Source organism: Fukomys damarensis, unplaced genomic scaffold, assembly GCF_012274545.1.
Source record: "Fukomys damarensis isolate Sample0158 unplaced genomic scaffold, DMR_v1.0_HiC HiC_scaffold_39, whole genome shotgun sequence".
Classification (NCBI taxonomy): domain Eukaryota; kingdom Metazoa; phylum Chordata; class Mammalia; order Rodentia; family Bathyergidae; genus Fukomys; species Fukomys damarensis.
In genome coordinates this window covers 124831253-124855805 of record NW_022900951.1, presented here as the reverse complement: position 1 = coordinate 124855805, position 24553 = coordinate 124831253, and the positions used below count along the sequence as shown (strand labels likewise).

Genomic DNA, 24553 nt, shown 5'->3' with positions numbered 1-24553 from the left:
TACACACATTGACTTTAAGCAGTATTAGCAATTGATCAGGTAAAAGTCACTAAGAAAACAAAATAAATTCAAAAATGATTATTAAACAGTGCAACTCCAAAGAGTACAATGACATGTTTATCTATATCAAAGAGATGGGACATTAGGGAAAGCTGTAATTAACTGCTGTCTGTGTGTTCTTAATCAGTGCATTATGGATGAATTTCCCAACTTCAAATACCATCTGCACCCACAGCATCTATGGACACACATAGCCCTCCAAGTGTTGCATCCCTATCTCGTCCCGACTGCCTCAGAACGATTAGGGACGCTGAAGCTAACACACCCAAAGCCAAAGGTGCCATTCCACCTCCCCGGTCTTACTCCTCCCTGGTTCCTCGTGATGATCCCCATCCTTCTAGGTGAAGCCACAAACCAGGGAGCTGTCCTTGTACCACGCAGCTGCCACCCAGATCCAAGCCTCTGCCAGCACTCAGCCAGCTTAGTATGATCTCTAACTGCTCCTCTGTTCGTCTGTTCACTTCCAAGGGCTGAGTAATGGTGTCACAACATAAGTTACACTGAGTCATTCCCCTGCCAAAACCCTCCATGGCTTTCCATCTGGCTTAGGGTAAAAGCGGAAGTCCTTCCAATGGTCGAGGTGGCCGACTGCCATCTGGTCACCTGCCTGCCACCAAGGCTCTGCTGTCCACCTGTGCACTGCACCCCAACTGCACTGACTTCCTGGGCCTAAATGCACCGAGGATGCCAGCCTCAGGGCCTTTGTGTCAGCTACTCCGTCTGCCTGTAGCTCTTTCTTCTTACAGCTTCCCTTTGCACTATCTGCACATCTCCGGTGTCACTCACAGGGAAACACGTGCACCTCGAGACCATCATGTTAAGTGAACAAAATCAGACACACAAGCTTAAATGTCACATGGCTTCTCTTATGTGAGAGACCCAGAGTATAAGTAAAAGACAGGTCATAGTAAACAGGGACAGAGATCTTTTGCAAATGGGAAGGGGACTGAGAGGTGGAGGGGGAGAGAAAAAGGGGGTGAAAGAATGTAGCTGTGTTCAGCACAGGCACTAACCCTGCGCAAGGAATGTGACTAAGTATTGCAAACATGGAGTAAGAAGAATTAAAATGAAAAAAAAGTAACCTTCATCATTAAGCTCCCTCAACACCTCACAGAAAACCAACATGCCACCTCACAAGGCCACCCCTGCCATCCAACCCAGTACTTAGGACCACTGGACCTGTCATATGCGTACTTGTTTATTGCTGGCCCCCACTGTCCCCGCCTGCAACATGGGCTCCGCGCAGGCAGGCCTTTGCTGGTTCACATCCTCCATGCCCCAAAATCACCAGAGAAAGCACTTGGTCCGTGGTAGGCAGAACACATCTTTGTGGACCGAATGACAACACTGAGCACTCTCTCGTGGTGCCACACTCAGGCACTGTTCCTGAAGGTCTGCACCTTGGCTCCCACTGTCCTCCGCTAGCCCGGCTCTTTGAACCCGTGTTCCCTCCCCTGCATTACAGGGAACTGCTGGGAAAGCACGGCGGATAGCCCGCTGGGCTGTCTTTCTGGATTTGAAGTGAAAACCGACAAGAATATGCCAGGGCATGCCGTCTTCTCCAACCTTCCACACATCCTCTGCAGGTCTCAGAGCTGGGCAGTGGGGGTCTGAGTGCATGTCCTCCAAAGTGGCCACCACACTGGCCTAGCTAAGCAGTGCGCCCAGGCTCCGGCCTGACACTGAATCCCTGGGAATGCTCAATTATTCAGTACCACTGGGGGAAGAAAGAAGTTGAACTCAGACAGAGGAGCATTGCGTGAAAGAGCATTAAAATGTTTGGTGTCCTTCGCTATCCAGAAACAAATCCATGGGAGACGCCAAAGCACTCCCGTAGCAACAGACCATCACTCTGAACATCTGATAGGTTGGTCACCTGGCACAGGGAAGCACTCGACAGCGCTGAACGCTGTGCTGCGGACAGTAGCAGGTGACAGATGACAGTCGCTGACCTCAGAAGCAAACCTAGAACTTGATTGCTATGTGATTTGGGTTCCTTTTAGTTCTTTGCATCTCTCCCATGAAACTCAAGAGAACATGGTGGCCTTTAAAGATGAAGTGGTAACAGAAACAGTTTATTCTTGATGCTAAGAGGCAGGTTTGGACCCCAAATATTTTGGGAAAATTTGAGTCACATAACTGTCAAATATTTCTCATCATGAAGTAACACAGAAACAAATCTGATATTACACAGGCAATCAGGGTGGAAAAGACTAGGTGTTTTAACTAAAATTTTCATCATCCAAATGAATTCAGTTATAATTAAGGGAAAACATTTAAAAAAACATTACTGGCTAGTGTGTATGCTGTTTTTCTTTTCTTAAAATTTTTATTGAGTTTATTGGTACATTCTAGGTATACAGTACAGTTACATTCATTACTGGGATCTTGTACCTTTACATGACGGGTCTTGGTTCTCATTTTTTCTCCTTGCTGTGTTTTTCTTTAAAGACTGAGTTTTCTGTAAGCTACTTGGCTCAAGTGAAGCAAGGTTTTTTTTGAGACAGGATCTCACAGGATCTCACTATGTAGCTCAATCTGGCCTTCAACTATGTAGCCCAGACTGACCTCAAATTCAGGGCAAACCTCCTACCTCAGCCTCCCAAGTGCTGGGATTGCGGGTATGCACCACTATGCACAGCTGAAGCAAGTATTCTAGAAGAAGTAATTCTGATATTTTCTAATGTGGAATGTACTAGGTCTTACTTACTAATTTTTCCACTGGGGCACAGGGCCGGGGTTCTGCTCTGAGCCAGGGTGGGCTGGGGCCACGGATGCCTGTGTCCCCTCACGCCTCTCGAGCCACAATCTCCAGGGTGACGGCCCTGCTGGTCTGGTCCTAGAAGGGCCACTGGGGACCCCAGCAGAACCCTGGGGAAAGCTCTAGTCAAGTTACTGGGGGGATGGGGGGTTTGGTGTTTATTTATTTCAAGTCATTTGCAGTACTAACAACAGGTTCTCAGGTAGCTGCAAAGAAATACACAGGGTGACTCCATACACCCTTCAGCCAGCCTCGCTGACAGCACAGTAGCAACACTAGGAAACTGACATCAGGAACAGACACTCTACACTGTCTAGCCCTGGCTTCCTCACAAGCAGGTCTTCTCTTATTTTTCTCTATGTTGTTATTTGGGCATTTCATCAACTCCAGTCTCCACTAGTAAAAATATATAATGCATGGAGATTTTTAAAAACAGCAATCATGCAGTTTTTTCCATGCTAAAAATAGCCCAGTGTAACATTTGAAAAATGTTAAAGGACAAAGTTGAGATGAAAATCTCTGATTTCACACTCAGGATAAAAACAGCTCTGACACAAGGAAGAGACTTGTCGTTTTAATTTAGCTACATTTAGCATTGTTGTGTCTTGTGAGGGAAAACTTCAAAATGACAACAGATTGTAGCTTTTACGTAATTAGCCATTATTTTTAAATGGCATCTATATACAGATGCACTGATTTAATTAAAATATCTAGACTGGGATTTCTTTTAATTTAATCTATAACTTTCCACTGGCTCCTAAGTCTCCTCTGATGGGAGGGACAGCTGTCTGTCACTAACTCACAAGTCCCTTTCCCTTATGACATGCAATAGGGGCTCAGAATGAATGTCTGAGAGCCAGATTGGAAAAAAACTCAGTATCATTTTGCAGTGGAGACTGCTAAAGAAGAGAATCAATTCTACAGTACTCAGGGGAATGCTCATTTAAAGAAAGAGCTTTCACCCAAGTATTGGGGGGGGCACATGCCTCTTATCCTAGTTCTGGGGAGGCTGAGGCAGGAGGATTGCTGAGTTTGAGGCCAGCCTAGGGTACACAGCAAGACCCTGTCTCAAAATAACAAAGAAAAAGAAAAAGAACTTTCACACAGTAGCGCACTCATCAATGGATATGATTTGCAGGAAGATCGGCCCTTTTTTGGAAGCAAAACAAAGTACATCTCTTAATACCTAATCTTAAAATTTCAGGGAAGCACTTGAGCCTTTTCTGCTATTCAAATATTATCCAGGCTTGATTATGTTTAGCTCAAAGATCAGATGAGATTGGGCATGTTCAAGGTCACATGATTAGACTCATGCTTCTGACTGAATTTTGTTACATTTCAAAAAGAATTTAAGTGTGAATTTTTCTCCTGATTTAATTCCTGAAACCGAAGACATTCACCTTTTAAAAGCGTCCTTCTTTATCATTTAGGGGCATTACGATATATAATTACCTCATTTAAAATTTTTAAATTACACTTAAAAAACAAGATCACTTCATATAAGAAATAGTTTTTTTTTTTTAAGTTAGAGAAGGCCTAAAACTTTAAAGAACTATAGGAAGTTCTGAAATCTGATAAAGTCTGTAATTTTAACACTTTAATGCAAGATAGTACTTTCGGTGTAAGTATTTCAACATTGCATAGTAAGTTCACTTAAATTTGCTTTATGCGGTTATTCGAAAACCCTGATAAAGGTTTCATAGGTCAAAAGCAGCCAGCACATAAATTACCACTTAACCTTCTGTTCACATAAATTCACCTGACCCTATTTCAACCACTGGCTAAATCCATAACCCTCAGCAAAGCAGCTTAATATTCATGGTCACAGTTACCTTTATATGTAAATATACATATTTATTTACTCAAGAAAGTACCATAAAAGTACACTTGATCGTCACTTTTTGTTGTGGTTGTTACCGGGGATCGAACTGAGGCTCTTGTGCTTGTGAGGCAGGCGGTGGAACCACTAAGCTAAATCCCCGGCCAAAAGCACACTTGAAATGTCATTTGGAACCATTTTGGAAGAAGAATACTTTTTGTAGTCTTCCTCCACAATTGTGATCAGGGTCCATGCGCTGCACTTCTCATTATACTTCTCCCAGCAGTTCTGGCCACTTCCATCAAAGGCCAGCGACCACATCCAGGCTCACCAAACCAAACTCTCCCGGGGCCAGAACCCAGGGTCTACGGAGGCACCTGCCTCTTTAACATCTCCAATGGGTGATTGAACTATATGGTGAATGTCTAAATGCAAAAAATTATTACTGTAAAAGACATGTTGCCATTAGCCTCCTTCAAACCACTCCTCCTTCCTTAGAACACTTTTATCCCATCACTCTTGGCACTTTCTGAAGCAGCTCTTGAAGACCTCTTTCGTGAGTGTCTTTGTAAGGTGTGATCAAAGCTACAGAAAATGCTGCTGCTGAGCACCATTCACCGGAAAGGGAGCTTATAAAAACAGGACGCTGTGTCCTCATCCTCCTTCTCTACTGAATCTGGCACCCTGTGACTTCTGCCTCCTCACCAAAGTCACAATGACCACAAGAGGTAAACGTTTTGAATTGATTCAGGCCATCAAGGCACCTAAGACAGTGCGACTAAAGGTACTCATGGAGGAGGACTTCTAGAAAGTGGGAAAAATGATGGGATAGCGTGATTCTGAGGGGGATTCATGGCAATGTGCCTTTTACTGCAATAAAAAAAAAATGTAAATTTAAACATTCAGCATATTTTCATGCTTGGTTTCCCACAGACACATGTGACTCAGCAGACCCCAGGTAAAACCTCCCAGGTTCTTCTTGCTGTCTGCCCAGCTCAATCGCTGTCCCCCTATCAGCCTGGTTGTCCAGTCCGGGCTCTCCCCTTCCCTTCCAACTAGATCCAGTAAGTCACTGAATTCCCTTCAGCTTCTCATCTAGATCTTTCTGAAATCTGTCCTCTCCCGTCCCTCTCACTGCCCCATTTCATGGAAGAGACTAATAAAGATCCCTAGAAATGGTCTCCCTTTCATATCTACATGCCGTCTCTCCTACATCCCTGCACACAACAGCCCTCACCATCTTGTTGAAAGAGAAATCCAGACACATCATGTTCTTGTTTAAAACATGGCTTCCCTCCCCTGTAGATTAAGTGAAACTTCTCCATGGGGCAGGTTAGGTCTGCAGCACCACCTCTGGCGACCACGTGCACACTCTATCTTGGACAAAGAGCCCTGGGGAGGTCCAGTCCGTGTGGACTGTTTACATTTGCACAGACTGTTCCTTTAGCGTGGCAGAGGCATTTCCTCCTGGGGAACACTCTGGCTCATCTTTTGGGCCCTCTCGGAAGCCTTCTTTCGTGACCCCATGGTGTCCCATGCACTACTGAACCATGCGCGTCTCTTTGTCCACGCCACCCAGATCATGGCACTCTGTGGGCACAGGCACTGAGTATCTGCTCTCGATCCCAAAGCCTTCTCATAATGTTGGCGGTCTGTAAATTCCTAGCAAAAATGGAAGAAAGGAATGAAAAAGAAGTGCAAGGGAGGCATGCCTTACCAGGCCCTGCAACATCTTATAAAATTTCAGTGGAACAAGATGGTCAATGCAAGAAGAGGAACACTTGGAAATAAGTGTGAACACACAGAGGACTCGGAGTGCAGTGAAGGTGCAGCCCGCACCAGCAGACTAGCCAACGGATGGTGTTATACAACATGGGGAGGAAACAGTGGATCCACACACACACCTTGGCCCTGAATCAATTCCACTTCGATCGAATACTTAAATCTTTAAAAAGAAACCGAAGCACTAAAAGAACACGGGATAGTTCTTCTATGGTCCTGACCAAGGAAGATTTTCCTAACTAGGACACAAAACCCAAAAACTGCAAAGGAAAAGTATGCAGCAAAAAGTTGACATCACAGGCCTGCGGCTGCTCTCCTTACGCCTTGGCAGGAGCCTGGGACTCTGGATGTTGGGGGAGTTCCAGCCATTCCTTTCCTGACAAGCAGTTTACTGTGCCTGCATGTATAAATAACGTGGCTTCCGCTGAGTCAGAATCTGGCATGTGTGAGGCAGTGGGTGCCTAAGTGACCAGCCCCCAGAAAACCCTAGACAATGAGTCTTGAATAGGCTTCCCCGATTGGCAGCATCTTGAATGTGTCACACAGCCTGTTGCTGGAGGAACTGAGTGCCATTGCCGTGACTCCTGTGGAGGAGAACGATGTAGTCTGTGGGTGATTTTCCCTGACTCTGCCCTAAGTACCTTTCCCTTTGCTGTTTTGGTCTGTTTCCTTTTGCTGTAATAAGTCATATCCACCAGCACAACCATATGCCAAGGGCTCCGGTGAATCAATGCACCTGGGGTGGTTTTAGGGATCCCCCCACCAAATAAATTTTTAAAAATCTCCACAGCAAAACCACAAGTACAGTCAAATGGTGTATGTGAAAATATTTGCAATTCATATTACAAATCAATATAGATACTACATAAAGACTTATCCACACTTACTAAGAAAAAAGCCAGAAGTCCCAAAGAAAAATAGGTTGAGAATAGAGAATGCAGAAATAGGAATACAAATGGCTCACACAAGACGATACTCAATTTCACTCAAATAAGAAAAATATAAAATAAAACTACAAATCTATGCTTTCACCTTTAATATTGCCCAAAGATTCAAAAAATTACGAAATGTACTAAGTTGATATGTATGGTAAGCAGAATAATCACCCCATGGATGAACATGTCCTAACCCTGGAACATGTTATGTCACCACACGTGGCAAAGGCATAAGGTTCCAGATGGAATTAAGATTGCTGCGGTTGAAGAGCGTCCTGCATTATCTGTGTGGGCCTGGTATAATTGCAAGGGTCCTCAAAGTAGAAGAGGGAGGCAGGAGACTCAGGGTCAGAGCGGCAAAGGGCCACGAGACAAGGGATGTGGTGGCCTCTAGAAGCTGGGAAAGGCAAGGGAGTGAGTCCCCACTTCTATGGCTGTGTCTGGGTGTCCCCACAGCCTCATGTGGTCATAGGTGGGGCTTTTCTCAGGTGGCTGGACCTGGAATGTATGATGTTGGGATTGATTCATGGCACAATGCTGGGATCAAGGGCACTAGGACTAATGGTGTGAATGCTGCCCACCCTAAGTAGTCTGGAAGAGATATAAGCGAGAGAAAGTGCTGTAACCGTTCCTTGTTGTTTCGCTACCATCTGCCTGCCATGGACTGTTGCCCACCTGCCATGTACCGCCCTGCCCTGGAGCCAGCTGATTATGAACTGAAATCTCTACAAATTGTGCACTAAATGAACCTTTCCTCCTTTAACTTAGGTGTTGAGTATTTTGTCTCAGGAACAAGAAAAGTAACTAAGACACCCATCCAGGGCCTGCAGAAGGAATATGGCCCTATTCACTTTGGACCCCCAATCTCCAGGACCAGAATATGAGAGATTCTGAGGCGCCAAGTCTGCAGTAATTTGTTATAGCAGCAATAGAAAGTAAACCACTAGAGAGGCTGCCTGGGAACAGACACCCTGGGAGTAAAAACTGGTACATCAACTATCAAGGGAAATCTGGCTCTAAGATTAGTTCTATTCCTAAGAATTTAGTTTAAGATATACATGAATGCATACAAGACGATGGACATGGACAGCTATTCGCTGCATTACTTAAACAGCAAAACCTAGAAACAATCTAGTTATCTATCAGCAAAGAGTCGAAGAAATTATGGCAAGATCAAAGAATACTGTGTAGTCAAAAACCAAGGGAAGAAACCCATTGTTAGGCAGTCTCTGCTGGTGAAGGACAAAACAAGGAATAGGCGAGTATATATTGCACTCTACCATTTGGGTCAAAGGAGGAAAGATGATAAAGAAGTTGCCTGTACTGGACAAGTGTCCTTAATCTGAAAAACCAAAAATCTGAAAGTTTTTAGTCAAATCAGCACTCAAAAAGTTTTGGATTTTGGATGATTCCAAATTCTGGATTTCTGGATTATGAATGTTCAACCTGTAAAGTCTACATAAATGTTTCCTTGCCAAAATCTGAAACCCTTCTGGTCCCAAGCAGTTTGGGTAAAGGGACACTAAGCATGCATCGGCCTAAACTGCCACCAAGTGGACACTGGATGGAGGGAAGACACTGGTGGCTGTGTGCATGGGCCAGGGTTGGTGCAGGGAAGGCTGCTCATACTGTACACTCTTGCACTGTCTCAATTTTCATTCAAGGGCATGTGGTAGCTATTTTAAAAGTAAATTAAAATGTAAATGCCCGATGAATAAATGCTCTTTCTGAAGAGCAGAATATTCTTGATGGCCTGGTTCCTATTTATTCACTCTATTTGCCTTACTATATTTGCTTAATCAGTGAGTATGGAAGGCCCACTATGAATAAGGAGGTAGTAAGTACAGGAAAAGCCAAGGTAGACATGGCCACCGCTTTGAGGAATCCAAAGGCTCCGGAGGAGAGAGGCAAAAAGGACACAACCATGGCCATATGGAAAGGAAAGTGGTGAGTGGCACGAGAGGGACAGGGAAAGCACAGTGGTTTCCAGAGAACTCCATGGTGACTTCCTAACAGCCCGAAGGGAAGTGGATGGCTTTTAAGCTGCTGGAAGGATAAGCTGACTGTGGACAGGATAACAACAATGATGACAACAAAAAAGCACCATGGTAGCACAGCTCAGAAAACATGAGGCCATTAGCAAATACTTTAGGGGCATCACAGGAATGCAGGGAGGTTACAAAATGGAGCTAGGTGGGACCACCCTGTGGGGACAGCGAGGCTTGCGTTCACACTCACCGACTGGAGGAAGAGGCTTCTGGGGCAGGGGAAAGATGATTGGAACTGTGTACCCACGAGAGTGGCCTCTGTGGTAGTGGAGGAGGCAGAATGGAGGTAGGAAGAGCAGCAAAAGCACCAGTGGGAGAGGAGGGGAAGCACCCTGAACGAAGTCAGGCTAGGAAACAAGAACCCCTTGGATTTGGTAACCATCAACAGAGAAAACTTCCATAACCTGCATTTTCAATGTGAATTATGAAGGGTATGGTGGTGCAGGTCTGTAATCCCAGCACTTAGGAGGCTGAGACAGGAGGATCTCTGCACCTTCAAGGCCACTCTGGACTACATAGTGAGACCCTGTCTTAAAAAAAGAAAAGGTAGAAATAAAAAAATGTAAATGAAGAGGAGGTGGATGACATTCAGAGCGACTAAAGAACACAGCAAGACAGAATGGGAAAAACAAGCACTTAGGGGTTGCCATGGAGAAAGAGAAGCTACGCACACAAGCTCATGCTCTGACAGGCAATGCTGGTAGATGCGAGTGAGAAAGATTGCCGAGGTGGTAGCAGAGAGCAAGCAGAAATGGATAGACTTTTCCAGAAAACTCATACTTAGATGGCAGAAGCAAGCAGAGGAACCCAAAAAGAAGTGAGAAGCAGAAGGATCAAGAAGTTCAGGTTGAAAACAAGAGGGAGAATGGGAATGCAATGTTCTGGACAGCATCACAAGGCTTCTGCTGAACACATCCAGAAACTTTCCTGTATGAATGAGGGAGACCTGTGAGGCAGAAGCCAAACACTCACAGCAAATGGGGATGCAGAGGGCAGGAGAACACACTGGGTTCCCCTTCAGGGTGCTCCACGTCAGGTCTTCACAGCCACGTGAGGTTCGAATGACAGGTCATGAAGTCCCAGGCCTGCCCCAAACAGGGTCAAGGAAGCTGGGTCCCCAAAGAGCTGCTGCTCGGGGGAAGGGGGCATGAGGAATACCATCTTGGACACTGAAGAGGACTCACCTGAGGATGCAAATCTCCACCACTGTCCCCGCTGGGAACAGAAGCTGGGAAATTGCAGCCACAGTCAGACTTTAAGTAGCTGGTGGCCAACAGTGAAACCTGGATGGTCCCCAAAACATCAAGCAGAGAATTCACTTCTAACCCTCCTGAGTGGAGTGGGTAGCACCTCAAAAAACCAGTGGAAGGAGAATGCCAATCTTCTCTCAGTGAAACTGCCTCAAGCCGGCCCCTGAATTCTTGCAGATAAAGGTCCAAGGAACAGGAGTTTCCAGGTGATGACCTCAAAACACAACAGGAAACAAAGCAACATGGGCCAGCCTTTTTGTAGAAAAAGGCCACAGGGTCTTCGGGTATTAGAATGACATGACGCCTGTTGTAAAATAGGTGTAATGGGCTTAAGAAAATAAAAGGGATGGCAAACTTAAGAGGAAGAGATTACAAATAAAAATGGGCAAGAGAACCAAACAGAACATTGTGAAATTGAAAACTGTAACAATGGAAAGAAAGATTCAGCAAGTAAAACTCAGATCAGGCATAGCTGAAATAGAAGACAAAATGGAAGACATCACTTGCATCCCTGGAGCCAAAGCGATGTTCATCCACCGGTATTCTTTACCTGTTCCATACATTTTATGAGGATGCTGTGATAGCTACTCAATAGGAAAACAACACAACTTGGAAAGGAAGGACTGATCAGCATCAAATGAAGAGGGTAAGGCCTATTGTGTAAGGTCTTGAGTCTCCTCCAGTAGAACAGTTCCGCTGGAATAGGAGGGCTAGAAGTCTGGTCACAGTGAGTTAGGGAGCAAGTGGCTTCTGTGGAAGTGTAGGCCCAGATGGGGTGACAGCTCCAGGACAAGGTCAGTGGGGAGAAGGACCCAGCACACACAGAGGCTTACAGAGTCAGCAGTGCAGGGGGAGAGATCAAAGAGAATGGAGGGCCAAGTCTTGGGGGAGGCCGGCAGGAAGGAGATTTAAAAGCATGCTTAGTTTTCTCAGTTAGCCAAGTTACTGCTTATTCAAGAAAAAAGGAAAAGTCATGGCCAAAAAAACAAACAAACAAAAAAACAAAAAACTCAGGCATACTTTAGTGTTAACGCCATATCTAGGCTAGAAACAAGAATGTGCATGCAGGCAGTGCTCATTTCAATTTCCTGTATCTATTCATTCTATAATCAGGATAGAAAGGAAGAGTCCACTTGATTGTGGCCTCATTTAAAATTTCCATGAAAAACAAAGGCACAGAATGAAACTCTCTATGTTAATCTTCTATTCATTGGATCATTCATACCTCTCATTCACCTGATCAAAAGAGATGTATAACTGCATAACCCACTTACTAATTTTTATGTGATTACTTTCATAAAAGTCAGCATGTCTGGAGTAGAACAAGAGAGGACACAAGGTAGAAATAGTCCAGGGTTTAATCCACACAGCAGAGTGTGATGTGACCAAAGACAGATGAAGGAAATGAACCGGATGTGACCGTTTCACATTGTATGCGCATACTGCAACATCATACTGTACCCCATTAACACAATGTGTACAGTTACTATTTGTTAATTTAAAAATAGAAATAAGGCAGCAAATACTGAAAAGCAAAGGCAACGAGTGACCGATGTGGCTGAAACCCCTCCGTGCATGCAGCTGTGCAGCTGCCGAAGTCAATGCTTACAACATTCTTCGAAGGGGCAGCGTCATAGCACAGTGCCATCGGTCTAGGGAAGGTCGCTACTTTCTGCAGCAAGAGTCCTGTGATTCAGGTGCTTCTCTCCCGAAACGAGAGCTCACAAGATCAAGTCCGTTCAGTGGTGCCCATTTCAAGTAACAGAGGGGCAATCTACCACTGTCCCAAACAAAAACACAGCGGCTACATCACTGCTATTCAGCTCCTAGAGTAACAATGGAAGGTACAGAAACACAATCCCAAATGAGCATGTTCCCCTGCAAAGGTTCCCCCTGAATGAGCAGGGTCAAGAGATGGGAAGAGAAAGCTGGAGAACAACTTCTGAAGAATTCTGTCCATTACTTAGTACTGCTTCCCATACATCCCTTTTCTAGTTCAGATACTTTATGGGTTTAATACTCTGAAATTAAAGACTTTCGACAAAGCCTTTATCAAAGTATAACCCACTGGTTTGTTAATAATACTACTAATCTTTATATAGCATCTTTCTTTTAAAGGGTTTAAAGTGTTCCACATATTATCACAATTACTTTATTAATAGTCTTGGGGAAAGTGTGTTGGGGTAATCATCCTTATTCCTTACACCTGCTGGGAAAATGGCCCACTAATAATGGCAGAGTTGACATTTATTGGGCACTTGTCACACGCCAGGCACTGTGGTAAGCACTTTACATTTAATCTTCACAGAAGCCCTATGGGGTATGGACCATTAATATCCCCAATACAGATGAGAGCACTGAAGCACATAAATATTATGTGACTTCCAAGGTCGCCAAGCAGGGAAGTGACTGGGCCAGATTCAGACATGGGCCACTAGACTCCCTAACCTATGCTAGAAACCACACACTGGAAGGGCTCTGCACACAAGTCCCCTCCTGTTGTCCTCGTCAGCTGCTATCGATAGCCTGGCACCTCATTTCTCCTAGCTACAGCCTCCCCTTATGTAAGCCTGCATCCCACAAGTCTCCTTGTCAGCTCAAAACCTTCACTTACCATCCCAGAAGATTGCATGTGTCTACAGCTGTAAAGATGGATTTGCAGTTATTGATTTTATTGTAATTCATTATAGATCATAACTAATTTATTCACGTTAGCTTGGAATACATTTTATTCTACATCTATCTCCTCTTACCTAAAATACATTGCTTTTCAAACTTTCTGGACCATAACAGTAAGCATGCACTTGACCCAGGAAGCACGCACGCACGCACGCGCGCGCGCAACACACACACACACACACACACACACACACACACACACACACACACACACACACACACCTGAAAGAAATGTTTTGTGAACTCATACTCACCTATATTATATGTTATGCTTTTCCTGCTTCCTATTCTATTTCATTTTAAGGTGCTGGTTGCCACTAAGTACACTGATTTTATGACTCACAAATAGGTTGGGATCGACAGTTTAACAAATGCTCATTGAAAATTTATATTATCTCTGACTGTCCCATTAGAGTACAAAATGAGCAAACAAAGGAAATCAATGAAGGGACTTTGCCACTGAACATGATCAGCCTAACAAACTATTTTTTGTAGCGCTATCAGCCTTGGTTCATCTGTATACAGTTTTGGTTTCCGCCTTTAAAAAACACTGCCATAATCTCAGAGGGACCATGGCCATGACACTTCTTATAAAAATGTATCATTTACCTATAACCAGTATTTTTTTTTTTTTGGTACCAGGGCTTGAACTCGGGTCCTTGCAAGGCAGGCCACCGAACCACTGAGCTAAATCCCCAGCCCCTACCTATATAACTAGTATTGAGTTACAGGCAATTTGTGAGAACTCAGTACACTTTCAAGTGTTCCATCAGCAAAGCAAAGATGAAACAAGAAAAGAACTGCTTCGGCGGAAGTAGAAAATGTTACCTAAAAACATGTACATTGTACCAGACTGACACAGTACAGAAAAAAATCAAGTTAATGCTTTGAGGTAGACGCTGTTGCTCAACAGCTCAAGTTCAGATCCAAGCATGAGTCCTGACTCAGACAAGGAGTGAGGAAAATACTAACGGGGAAGGTTTCATCCCCATTTTAGAGTGCTGTTTCACTGACTGATTTAAACATTTTTTAAGGATGACTTTCAGCGGTTAAAACTTAAGAGAATGCACTTTTCTACAACTTTGGATGAGTAACTCAGTTCACAGTTCTCTCTAGTTTGCCACTTTATTGACATTCTAATGCGAGAAGCAGGGATTCCCAGCATAGATATGAAAAAAAAGAAAGAGCCAAGCACTACAGCATCAAGAAATCGAGTCCTCTATGAGTGACTCTAATGACAGCAACACAAGAGTTCCAGGCTGTGGAACTACATCCACAATATCCAGAAGCATTAATCCCCTTTCTCGCCATACCTCATACTTCCGCATTAGTATAAGTATGAGGTGAGAGGAGCCAAAAGTGTAGTCGGAGCCCATTCACCCCATGGTGGGAGTCACAGCCCAGCCTCCCTGGCCCCCAGACACCATTTCATGGACAAAACAGCAAGTCTGCTCCTGACTTTGGATGTTGATAAAAATCCCCAAGCTAATCTGAAGCTGCTGCAACTGTTTCAGTAATATTAAGGGAGATTTTCTTCAAGCAGGGCCCTTTGTACTGCTCAAGGCAATCAGGCTTAGATTATGCTTCCAGGAAATCCCTTTCTGGCACACTCGCTCATTCCCCACTGTGGCAGTTTGGAAACTTTTCTTTCCCTCCTGTCTCACAGGAATAATTGTCCCTTCTCCTTTCCAAAACTGCCCTACAAACGAGGCTTGACCCCGTCCCCCTCTGCCGTCTCCAGGAGCCTGTTCTAGGAAGGATCTCTTCTTGCTCCTGCCTTGAAAGGGGTGAGGCTTCCTCCACCCTGTCCAGATACACTCACCCACCTTTCTCAGATTCGAAGGGAGGAAAACTTCTTCCCTGGACACGGTGCTAACTTTGCTCTTTCTTTTTTTAACCACTTGCTCCCAATTTAAATCTCTGTAAAGTGACAGCATTTCCCTGCATTCACAAAAGTTCAACACAAAGCAGACACTGAGGATACAAAGGTAATGAAAGAAGGTGTCCCTCCCTTCTCTCTTCCAATGAGCCCAAATGAGCCCCTTTTCTGGCTTCCACACTTATGACTCAAGCCTGGAACTTGAGAACCAGGGCGAATCCATCATTCTCCAGTGTCCTGTCAGACTGAACTCCTGCCCAGGTCTATGCAGCCGGTCGTTCATCCTTTCTACCTGTGTCTGCACTTGGACGTCCCATGCATCTCTCCTCTCCCCTCTGTCCTGCATAGCGTCGTCTTTGATCCTCACTTCTAAACCTTCAGCATGTCTCCATTACTTCTGGAGGCACAAGCTTCCCACCCTAGCCTGGTCCCTCATCACAGGGCCCCAAATCTATTCCCAGCTCCAGCCAGCACCACCGGCTCCTTCACACACACCCTTGTCTCTGCCTGAAATTCCACTTCCTCTACCTTCCTTGCCTTCTGGCAATTATAATCCATCCTTCAAGCCCCAACACGAACAGCTACCAATTCCACAAAGGGTTTCCCAGTCTCCTTCACGTGACCTTCCCAGGACTTCGTCTGCAGTGCTCCTGTGTTAGGTCCACGTCTTTGCCACGTCTCTTTCACCTGCCGCTCACATCTTCAGACGGGACTAGGTACCATCTATCCTATACTACTTCTACTCAACTGCACTCCGCCACCCGACACCGCCCAGCACTGACTTTGAAATGAACTCAACCTAGGAAACGCCTGGAGACTCTCATGTCAGGGCTGGTGTTCAAAAGCTGCCCTGGTTTCATCCCCATTTTAGAGTGTTGTTTCACTGACTGATTTAAACATTTTTTAAGGATGACTTTCAGTGGTTGAAACTTAGAAAATGCACTTTTCTACAACTTTGGATGAGTACCTCAATTCATAGTTCTCGCTAGTTTGTCACTTTATTGACATTCTAATGCGAGAAGCAGGGATTCCCAGCATAGATATGAAAAAAAAGAAAGAGCCAAGCACCACAGCATCGAGAAATCGAGTCCTCTATGAGTGACTCTAATGACAGCAACATAAGAGTTCTAGGCTCTGGAACTAGATCCACAATCTCCAGAAGCATTCAGCCCCTTTCTCGCCATACAATGATTTTTCCACCACTTTCTGAGTTCAATATAAAAGCCACCATTATAAAGCTCTTGCAGAGGTGCTGGGGGTGTAGCTGAGTGACAGAGTACTTCCGAACACACATGAAGCCCCATGACCCATCCCTGGCACTACAAAACAAGAATAATGAAATCCCTCCTGCGCAGAAGTCATTATGCTGAAGCTAGGGAAACAGATAAAGGGTAATCCCTGTCTTGATACGCTCCCAGGGCAGTGGGCCGGAGGGATTAGTGGCAGCAGGCAATTATGACATGATGATTACAGAGGGCAAACTGAGGTAAGCACTAAGACAGAGGGACCTGCTAAGTCTAAACAGCGAGGTAAGACGAGCTCTCACAGGCCTGGAAAAGCACCTCAGATGCAGCAAGTTACTGAAGGATGAGGGTGTGCAGGATGGGCATTAGAGCAACAAGGATGTTGCAGGTGATGGTGAAAGCAAAAGCCAAACAGAAAGTGCTGTCAACGGCAGAGAACCATGGGGCAGCGGTGCATGGTTGTAGCGTAGGGTACAAGCTGGAAGAATCATGCAGGGCTTCTTTTGGGGGGCAGGGTGACATGCCTGTACTTAAATTAAAAACAAAAGAAACAAAGCAAGTGGCAGCACTGCATAGAGTAAGCTGGAAGGGGAGGAAACTGGAAGAAGGGAAGCACAAGTGGAAATGGGAAGAAAGAGTGGAGGCTTGCTAAGAAGTAGATCCTCTAGGAGTCGGAACTGATGTGCCTACGGGACACGAGGCAGGGGAAAGATAAAAACGGTGACTTCAGTATGGAACCTGAATAACTGGGGGCCCTCAAACTTGCAGGACACAGAAAAGAGAGCAAATCTTGTGAATTACAAAGAGGTCAGGGTACAGTGACCCAGAAATTCACGTGGACTTTCCAGGGGGAGGAGTTTGAAGGTTACACTGGTTAGACTTACTCAAGGGCATTGGCTGGGCTGGACTTATAAGTTTTCTACACAGCAGGAACAGCTGAAGTCACTGGCATAAATGAAATCATCGAGGCAAAGTGGGTGAGAAGAGTAGAGGGATGAGAAGACGGGTAAGGGATAGTTACAATGGTATAGGCACACAGAATCCAGGATTTCGAAGAGGGCGGTGAAATGTGTTAGATGCTAGGGAGAGATCAAACAGAATGAAGATGGAAATGAGCTACCAGATTTAGTCGTGAGCTCCAAGCAGGTTCCAGCAATGAAGCTGGATACTGGAGTGGGCTGGAAAAACGAACTGGAGATGAGGCTAGGATAGAATGCTCTTCCCAGAAGATTGCCTCTCAAGTGAGAGAAGGAATATCAGCTTGAGAGGAAAGCTAGCCTAACTCTTGACACAATGTGTGGAGGTTTCAGTCCACAGTCGGCTGGCTCCAAGGCAAGGTGGCACAGCAGAGCGGCATCAGAGGGGTGAAATAGCCCATAGCAAAGCAGGCAGAAAGCCTGCCTTTCCCTTTTATTCCAGGCTACAAACCTTTTGGGCTGGGCCACCCACACCGGGGGTGGGACTTCTGTCTTCAGTAAATCCACTCAGCCCCACCCAGAGCTACGCTAATTTAGTTCAGTGGGGCTCATTTGGTACCGCACACCCTTAACCCCAGTGTCACACACCCTAGATCTGGCCAGCTCCCAAAAGCCCACCTGTGAGTATATGAGGCTTTGAGGGGACATCCAGCTACAAATATAACACTGATGGTGCATGGTCCTGCAGGCAACGCGCTCTGGAAGCCATTCTTTAATTTCTGCTGACGCAGGGCCAGATATGCATAAAGCAACAGAGACTGCTTTTTCTAAATTTCATTCTTGCTTTTACAATAATTTAGAAGATGTGTTCTCATAAAACTCTTTGTATTCTAATAAAGTTTAAAAATGTTTAATATAGAACTACCATTTGGATCATGTGTCTAATCAGAAACCTAGAAAAGGCTGGACATGGATTCAAAGATATAATATTGGTGGATTTCTATTGAAGCATCACATTTCTATCTGTGACCAACACAAGACTCACGATGAGTACCTCATACCCTCCTAATCTCCACAGCTGCTGCGAAAAACTCCTTTCTGCCAACCTTGACCTTCCTGTGGCAGAAACAACTGCTGGTGAAATCTGGAGACAGGAGCCGTGTCTCACCAGAGAAAAATCTCAGACCTTTATCTCAAGAAACAAAACCCAGCAGACCCCCGGACATATTATCAGACAGCTGCAGGAAGAGAGTGGCCACACAGAGAAGGTCTTCACCCCTATGCACTCCCTCCAGTTTAGCTTGCAATGCAGTTATCCTCTACTGAAACCAAGGTGGCTGTATGCTTTGGAAAGAATGTTTTCTGTGCTCTCTCCTTAGCAGGCATTCACCTCCAAGTTTATTTAGGGTCAACCAGAGAGGCAGGAGGGGGTAAAAAGATGCAAGCAAGGCATGACAGAAAAAAGGAAGTCAAGGCCGAGGCAGACTATACAGAAAGACAGAAGAGCAAGACTCACGGAAGGGTTAGCTCAGCCATGTGGCCAAAGGAAGCTCACTCGGATGGTTTGGTGAAGAGGGAGGAAAATTTTTAGACACACATGCTACTGGATTACCTTCTGGAGTAAGTCACAGCGCATGACTAATTAAACGCATAACAAATACCTCCTATAAATCTATATGAAATGCTATCGGATAACATTTGAAATACCATTCTTTTTTCAGCCCTGGTACTGGATACTGAACCAAAGGCCTTGTGCATGCTGGGCAAGTGCTCTACCACTGGGGAGCTACATCCCCAGTCCCACAGTGCTGTTGTTTTCCAGAAGAAACCTAACCTACCTAGCTGCTGGCTGTGGAAGCCATACAACACACCTGTATTTCAGAAGTGCCCGGGCGTGATCAGAGGATCTGTTCCCATCAATATCTAGAGCCACATAAGCCTGAGCTGCATTGCTCACTGGCTAGCGCCAGAGTGAAGAGCAACGAACTCCAGGAGGTGACCTCATCCTCTCCCTGTCCCCTGAACTGTGCCCCAGGGACACTCCCAGGTTCGTGAGGGACTCCGACACTGAGAATCAGTCACCTGGCGTGCCCCACCTGTCACTTCCCTCTGGGAGTGGTGAACTCAGACTTAATACACGCCCTGTGTCCACAACGTGAGGGAGCACAAAGACTGAATGGAAGTGCCCTGCAATTTACCAGACTGTGGGCCAGAGGAAAGGCGTAGCGCGTGAGGATCTCGAACATGTCTCTCCTACTGTGGCCTTCCTGCTTCAGTGCGAACCTCAGGTTTCTCATGTCCTGGGGGCAGAGGAGAAATGGGACAGTTCAGTCTACAAATAAAGTCACATTAATTAGCAAAAAAAAACCAAAAAAAAACAAAAAAAACAAAAAAAAACCAAAAAAAAACACCCAAAACTGCTATTCAATTAAGGCAGAAGAGTCACTTACCTAAAAGGGCAATTAATCTAGACAACTAAGAAAATTACTTTGTCATATATGGCCTTTTAAAATATCCACTTTAGGAGCACCTGAAAATATTCCTATTGTATCCATGAAGATAAAGATAAGACTGGCCAACCAGTGCCAGAGCTGAGCGTGGTGGCGCATGCCTGCAATCCCAGCGCTCAGGAGGCTGAGGCAGGAAGGTTGCTGTGAGCTCATGGCTAGCCTGGGCTAAATAGTGAGTTCAAAGCCAGCCTGGACTAATAGCAAGAGCCTGTCTCAAAAACCAAAGCAAAAACAAAAACAAAACAAAACAAAAGGCAAGACAAGGCTACATATCATTTTATAAAAAGAAAGAAATCAAACTGTGCCTGCCCATCTGTGTCTATGGTCAGTTTCCACAATATTTAAAAATTATCAAATAGTATTTTATTCATACAGCTTCTCAAGAGTACCTTGCCATCAGATATGATGTCAACATTCTCAAAGATCATTAAAATGCAAAAGTCCTCTCCCTAAATGGCATTTTAAACTCTTATCCAAGTAACACAAGTAATATAATTTTACTATATAATTTTTCTTTCACAAGGCTCAAAATAAGCCACATGAAAGTACCCCAGAGTAGTAGGAACTTTATTTTCAGGAGTTACACATTAATGATCAAAATCAGCTCTTAAAGGCATCTTCCAATACACATCTCTCTAAATTGAATATAAAGTTCCTTTAAATGTCAATTATATATAAAAATATGTTCTAGCTTATTTTCAATGCTACATTTTTGGGGGTTATCTCTTTCAAACAATCAAACATGGTGCTGCGACTGAGTGGTAGCTAAGCACTAAAAGTCTGTTCGACTTGACAACACATTTTCAATTCTCCTTTCAGAGAAATGAGGACTCTGCGGGACCCTGAGGCCACCACAAGAGCGAGTAGATCCAATCCGTGCCCTCTTGGGCATCACGATCTTCTTACTGTCCAAAGTGCTTCCTCACTTTTTACCTCCAGAGTACTCGGAAAGCTTCGTCTCTGGTCCAAAAGGACCAGCAAAGGCTTTGCCACTTAAGACATCGCAGGGGGCAAATGGAGTATGAAGTAGACGCCTGACCTCTGATGGCAGCCCTGAGATGGGGTCTTCTCTTTACAGGTCCTCCCCACTGGGTCTGGAAGCCAGGGCCTCTGCCACCGAATCACACTCCTGATCCTGCTGCTCTCATTTCTTTCTTTCTTTTTTTGTACTGTTTTTCAGTGCTGGGGATGGATCCCAGCGCTTTGCACATGTTAGGTAAGTGCTCTATTACCAAGCCACGTCCCCAGTCCATCCTTTCATTTTTAAAACATGTAGCTAAATTAAATCCAACAACCACATAAGCCTATAGAGAGAGGCCCCCCCTACAAGAAAGTCAGCGATGCTAGGCATTGGTTCATGATGCATGGCAGTGGTGAGCTCAGGAGAAAATCATTTTGATGGGATGGGACATGTCCAAAGTGTTTACAACCCACTGCAGGCACAACACGGGATGGCTACAGACCCTTTGGGCTCAAGCACCCGGGAGAAACTTTCTTCCTAACAGCCGCAGGTCAATGATAACTCTAACATCCTTCTCTTAAACACCTGGCCAGAAATGAGACCATCTTTACATCAAATAGTTATGCTTATCTATCAGGCATTCCAACAAGTTTTTCATCTGCTAAGGAACGCGTAATTTGAGCAACTTGTTTTTGCTATTGGATTCAGATGCAATTAAAGACAAAATTATTTCTTGCCAAGGGGAAAATTTCAGTGAAAAAGGCAAATGACTCACAGGCAGCAGATCACCAAGTATGGGACAGAAATGGAGCACGCATCAACAAGCGTGTTCCATCTGGTTTGCACACACCTGAATAGCCAGGGAAGGGTGTGTGGGAAGCACCCTTTTGGGGTGAGTCCCCTGATCCTGTTACCAAAGGCTCTGGGTGCCATGCGGTCCGACTTCCCCAGGCCCCTTTCTATGCGACATTTCTACAGGGGAAAACACTGCTCACTTCAAAGTAGGCCACTGTCTCGACACCAAGTAAGGGGAGAGACAGAAGGCTTGTGGCAGTGTGGATTTGGTGCTTTCTGAGGACTCCAAATGGTCAGCAGGGGCTGGTACAGGGCCTGCACAGGAACAACCCCACATTCGGGGAAAATATCTCCCCTGCTGCTGGACACGTCCTCTGGAACTGCTCTGCATCTGCGGGCACTACTCCTAGCAAGCAGAAACCTTGGCATGCTGGCCGGGGGCCACACTTGCGGGGGTGTTGGGGCTGCCTGCACTACGGCCAGAGGCCAGACGGACAGGGTCCAAGCCTTAGCCACTCCATCGACCCAACTCTGTGACTGAGAAAACGGAGAGCGAATCTGATGACTTCCGTGTTTCCAGGGAGATCATGTAGTTTAAAGTTGTGCTACACTATTCTAGGCCATCGTCTTTGGACACAGGCTATTTCTAAGAAATACGCGTATGTAATACTTAAGAATTAGGCCTGGGGAGTAGTTGCCAAGCCTTTTCTTCTAAGAGTCAAAAGGTGAGAACATGCTTTGTCTTATTCATTTTGGGGGATTAAAATTTAAGTACAAGTTTTCCTGTTGATAAGGCAGCAAATGGGATATTTTTAAAAAGCCTCATTAGAATTAACGTCACTTCAAAATCACTAAAATATCAACTACATTCCCTTGCGGACTTTTAACATTACTCCCATGAATGTGTTTATGTGAAATGCAGAACACTTCCAGCATCGTAAATAGCCACACTTTGAGGCCGAAAGTGTAGGCAGCAGCTCGGATAATAGATAAGGTGTGAAGGTAGCTTAGATCAAAACAAAAACAAAAAGCTGAGGTGGGCTATAGTGGGGAATTTTAGACCAAGTTTAATAATAACATAAGCTGTTGGTTTCAGGTAGTTTCTTGATCATTTATAAACTGGAGAAAAAAAAATACTTCACTGGATTCATAATACAGACACAGTGGAGGGGCTGCTTCTTGGAAATCACAGTCCACAAGACTAGGACAAGTTTCTGGCTCTGGCTCTTCCCTGGCTCCTTGGGCAGCCCTAGGCAAGGCATGTAATTTAGCAAAGACTTCACGTCCCCATCCATAGATGGACCTGGACTGGCCAGGGGGTCAGCAAACTTCAGTTCAGGTCACTTTTTGTATGGCTCTTGAGCCAAGAACATTAATTTACATTTTAAAAGGGAGGACAACCCAAAATTCCAAAAAAAAAATAAAAAATAAAAAAACCACAAACACATGACACAAATCTTACATGGCTCTTCCAACCTAAAATATCTATTAGGGTCCTTCATGAAAAGGCTAGGCAAGGGCCAGGGATTTAGCTCAGTGGTGCCACCGCCTGCCTCACAAGTGCAAGGTCCTGAGTTCAATCCCCATACCCAAAAACCAAAAAACAAAAAGGTTTGGCGGCTCCTGCATTGGAGTAACGATTCACTGTCACCCAAGACACTTGGAAGCGTCCCACCCTTCTGTGCTCCAGCCTCCAGAGATGATCTCTCTGGGGATCTCAGAGATCTACATCTTTAAAGAGCTCTCCAGATTGTGTTGATAGTTATCTGTTCTGGAGAACTAGGACGACAGATGATCTCCAAATCCCTTGCAGCTCGTTCTAGATGTGGGCATGATGCTACAGAAAGTTGTTTCCTGAAACCCAATGTCCGGAAAGCAGGTTTCCTTGCCAGGAGACGGACTCTAGTTTATCTTGCTGGATGTGGAATCTGGCTCTGCTGTTTGTAGGGTGAACTTAGGAACACGACCCTTCTGAGCCTCAGGCTCCCCATCTACAATACGACCATCTTGGAAGGTCATGCTGGGGGGGGATGCAAAGTGCTTGCATGTGTTTGAATGGACACAGATATTCAAACAATGGCTACTAACAGGACTGATTATATTTAATCACCAATTTCTCCTGATCATCATCTCCAAATAAAATATTAGATCACTACCTCTAAAAACTCGGCAAAGCTCAAAGGTTGTTAAAGATAAAGACATATCCTGCTCACAGAAGGCAGTCTATTTCTTCCACGGTGTGAAGGTGTGTGGTTGTTGACACATGACATGAAGAGTCACCCAGAGCAGACTGGATCAAGAACTAAAAAGGTTTGAGAAATGTTATTAATAACGTTTTCCTTCTACTCAGTCAAGCCAATAAGCTGACCAGTTCCTCAAGGCCTCTTGTGCAGCAACTCTCTTGGATGGGAACTCTTTCCCTTTGGAGAGATCTTTTGGAAATCGCAAAGCTCTGGGAAATCTCAAAGCATAAAAGGAGAACCATTTCTAGGATCTCGGATATACAGATTGTTTTTTTTTTTTTTGGTACCGGGAGTTGAACCTGGCTCTGTGCAAGAGCTTTTGATTGTTTTAAGCCCACGTTAACTTTCTATTATTCAACACTACTGTGCCTTTTTCTTTGTGTAAGAAAGTACTGAATCTCTTACTTTACAAGTAATATCTAGACCATAGGAATTTTCTCCTCTACTTGTCGCGCCTCCCATTTTTTCAATTCTTGAGATCACACCCAGAGGGACATCAAGTATTAGAGCAGAATCCTGTAATGGACAAAAACACAAAAGTTAATATTTTTATCACTGCAATTAAAACATCAAAAAACATGTAAAATAACCAGAAGCTTTCAAGTTTTTTTTTCTTTATCTTAGCACTTTACTCTTTTTTTTTTATTTTTTATTTTTTATTTTTTTTTAT

At 44.7% G+C, this 24553-nt stretch overlaps 1 protein-coding gene across 2 annotated transcripts in view; it reads right to left on the bottom strand.

The window, feature by feature from the left end:
* Mtm1 (myotubularin 1) overlaps nucleotides 1-24553 on the bottom strand; it is a 109669-nt gene that overhangs the window by 40169 nt on the left and 44947 nt on the right. For both annotated transcript variants that reach the window (XM_010639004.3, XM_010638995.3), the window contains exons 5-6: nucleotides 24289-24399; nucleotides 19573-19674 (exon numbers count right to left, since the gene is read on the bottom strand). In XM_010639004.3, coding sequence (XP_010637306.1) covers nucleotides 19573-19674; nucleotides 24289-24399 — 213 coding nt within the window. The remainder of the gene's footprint in view (nucleotides 1-19572; nucleotides 19675-24288; nucleotides 24400-24553) is intronic.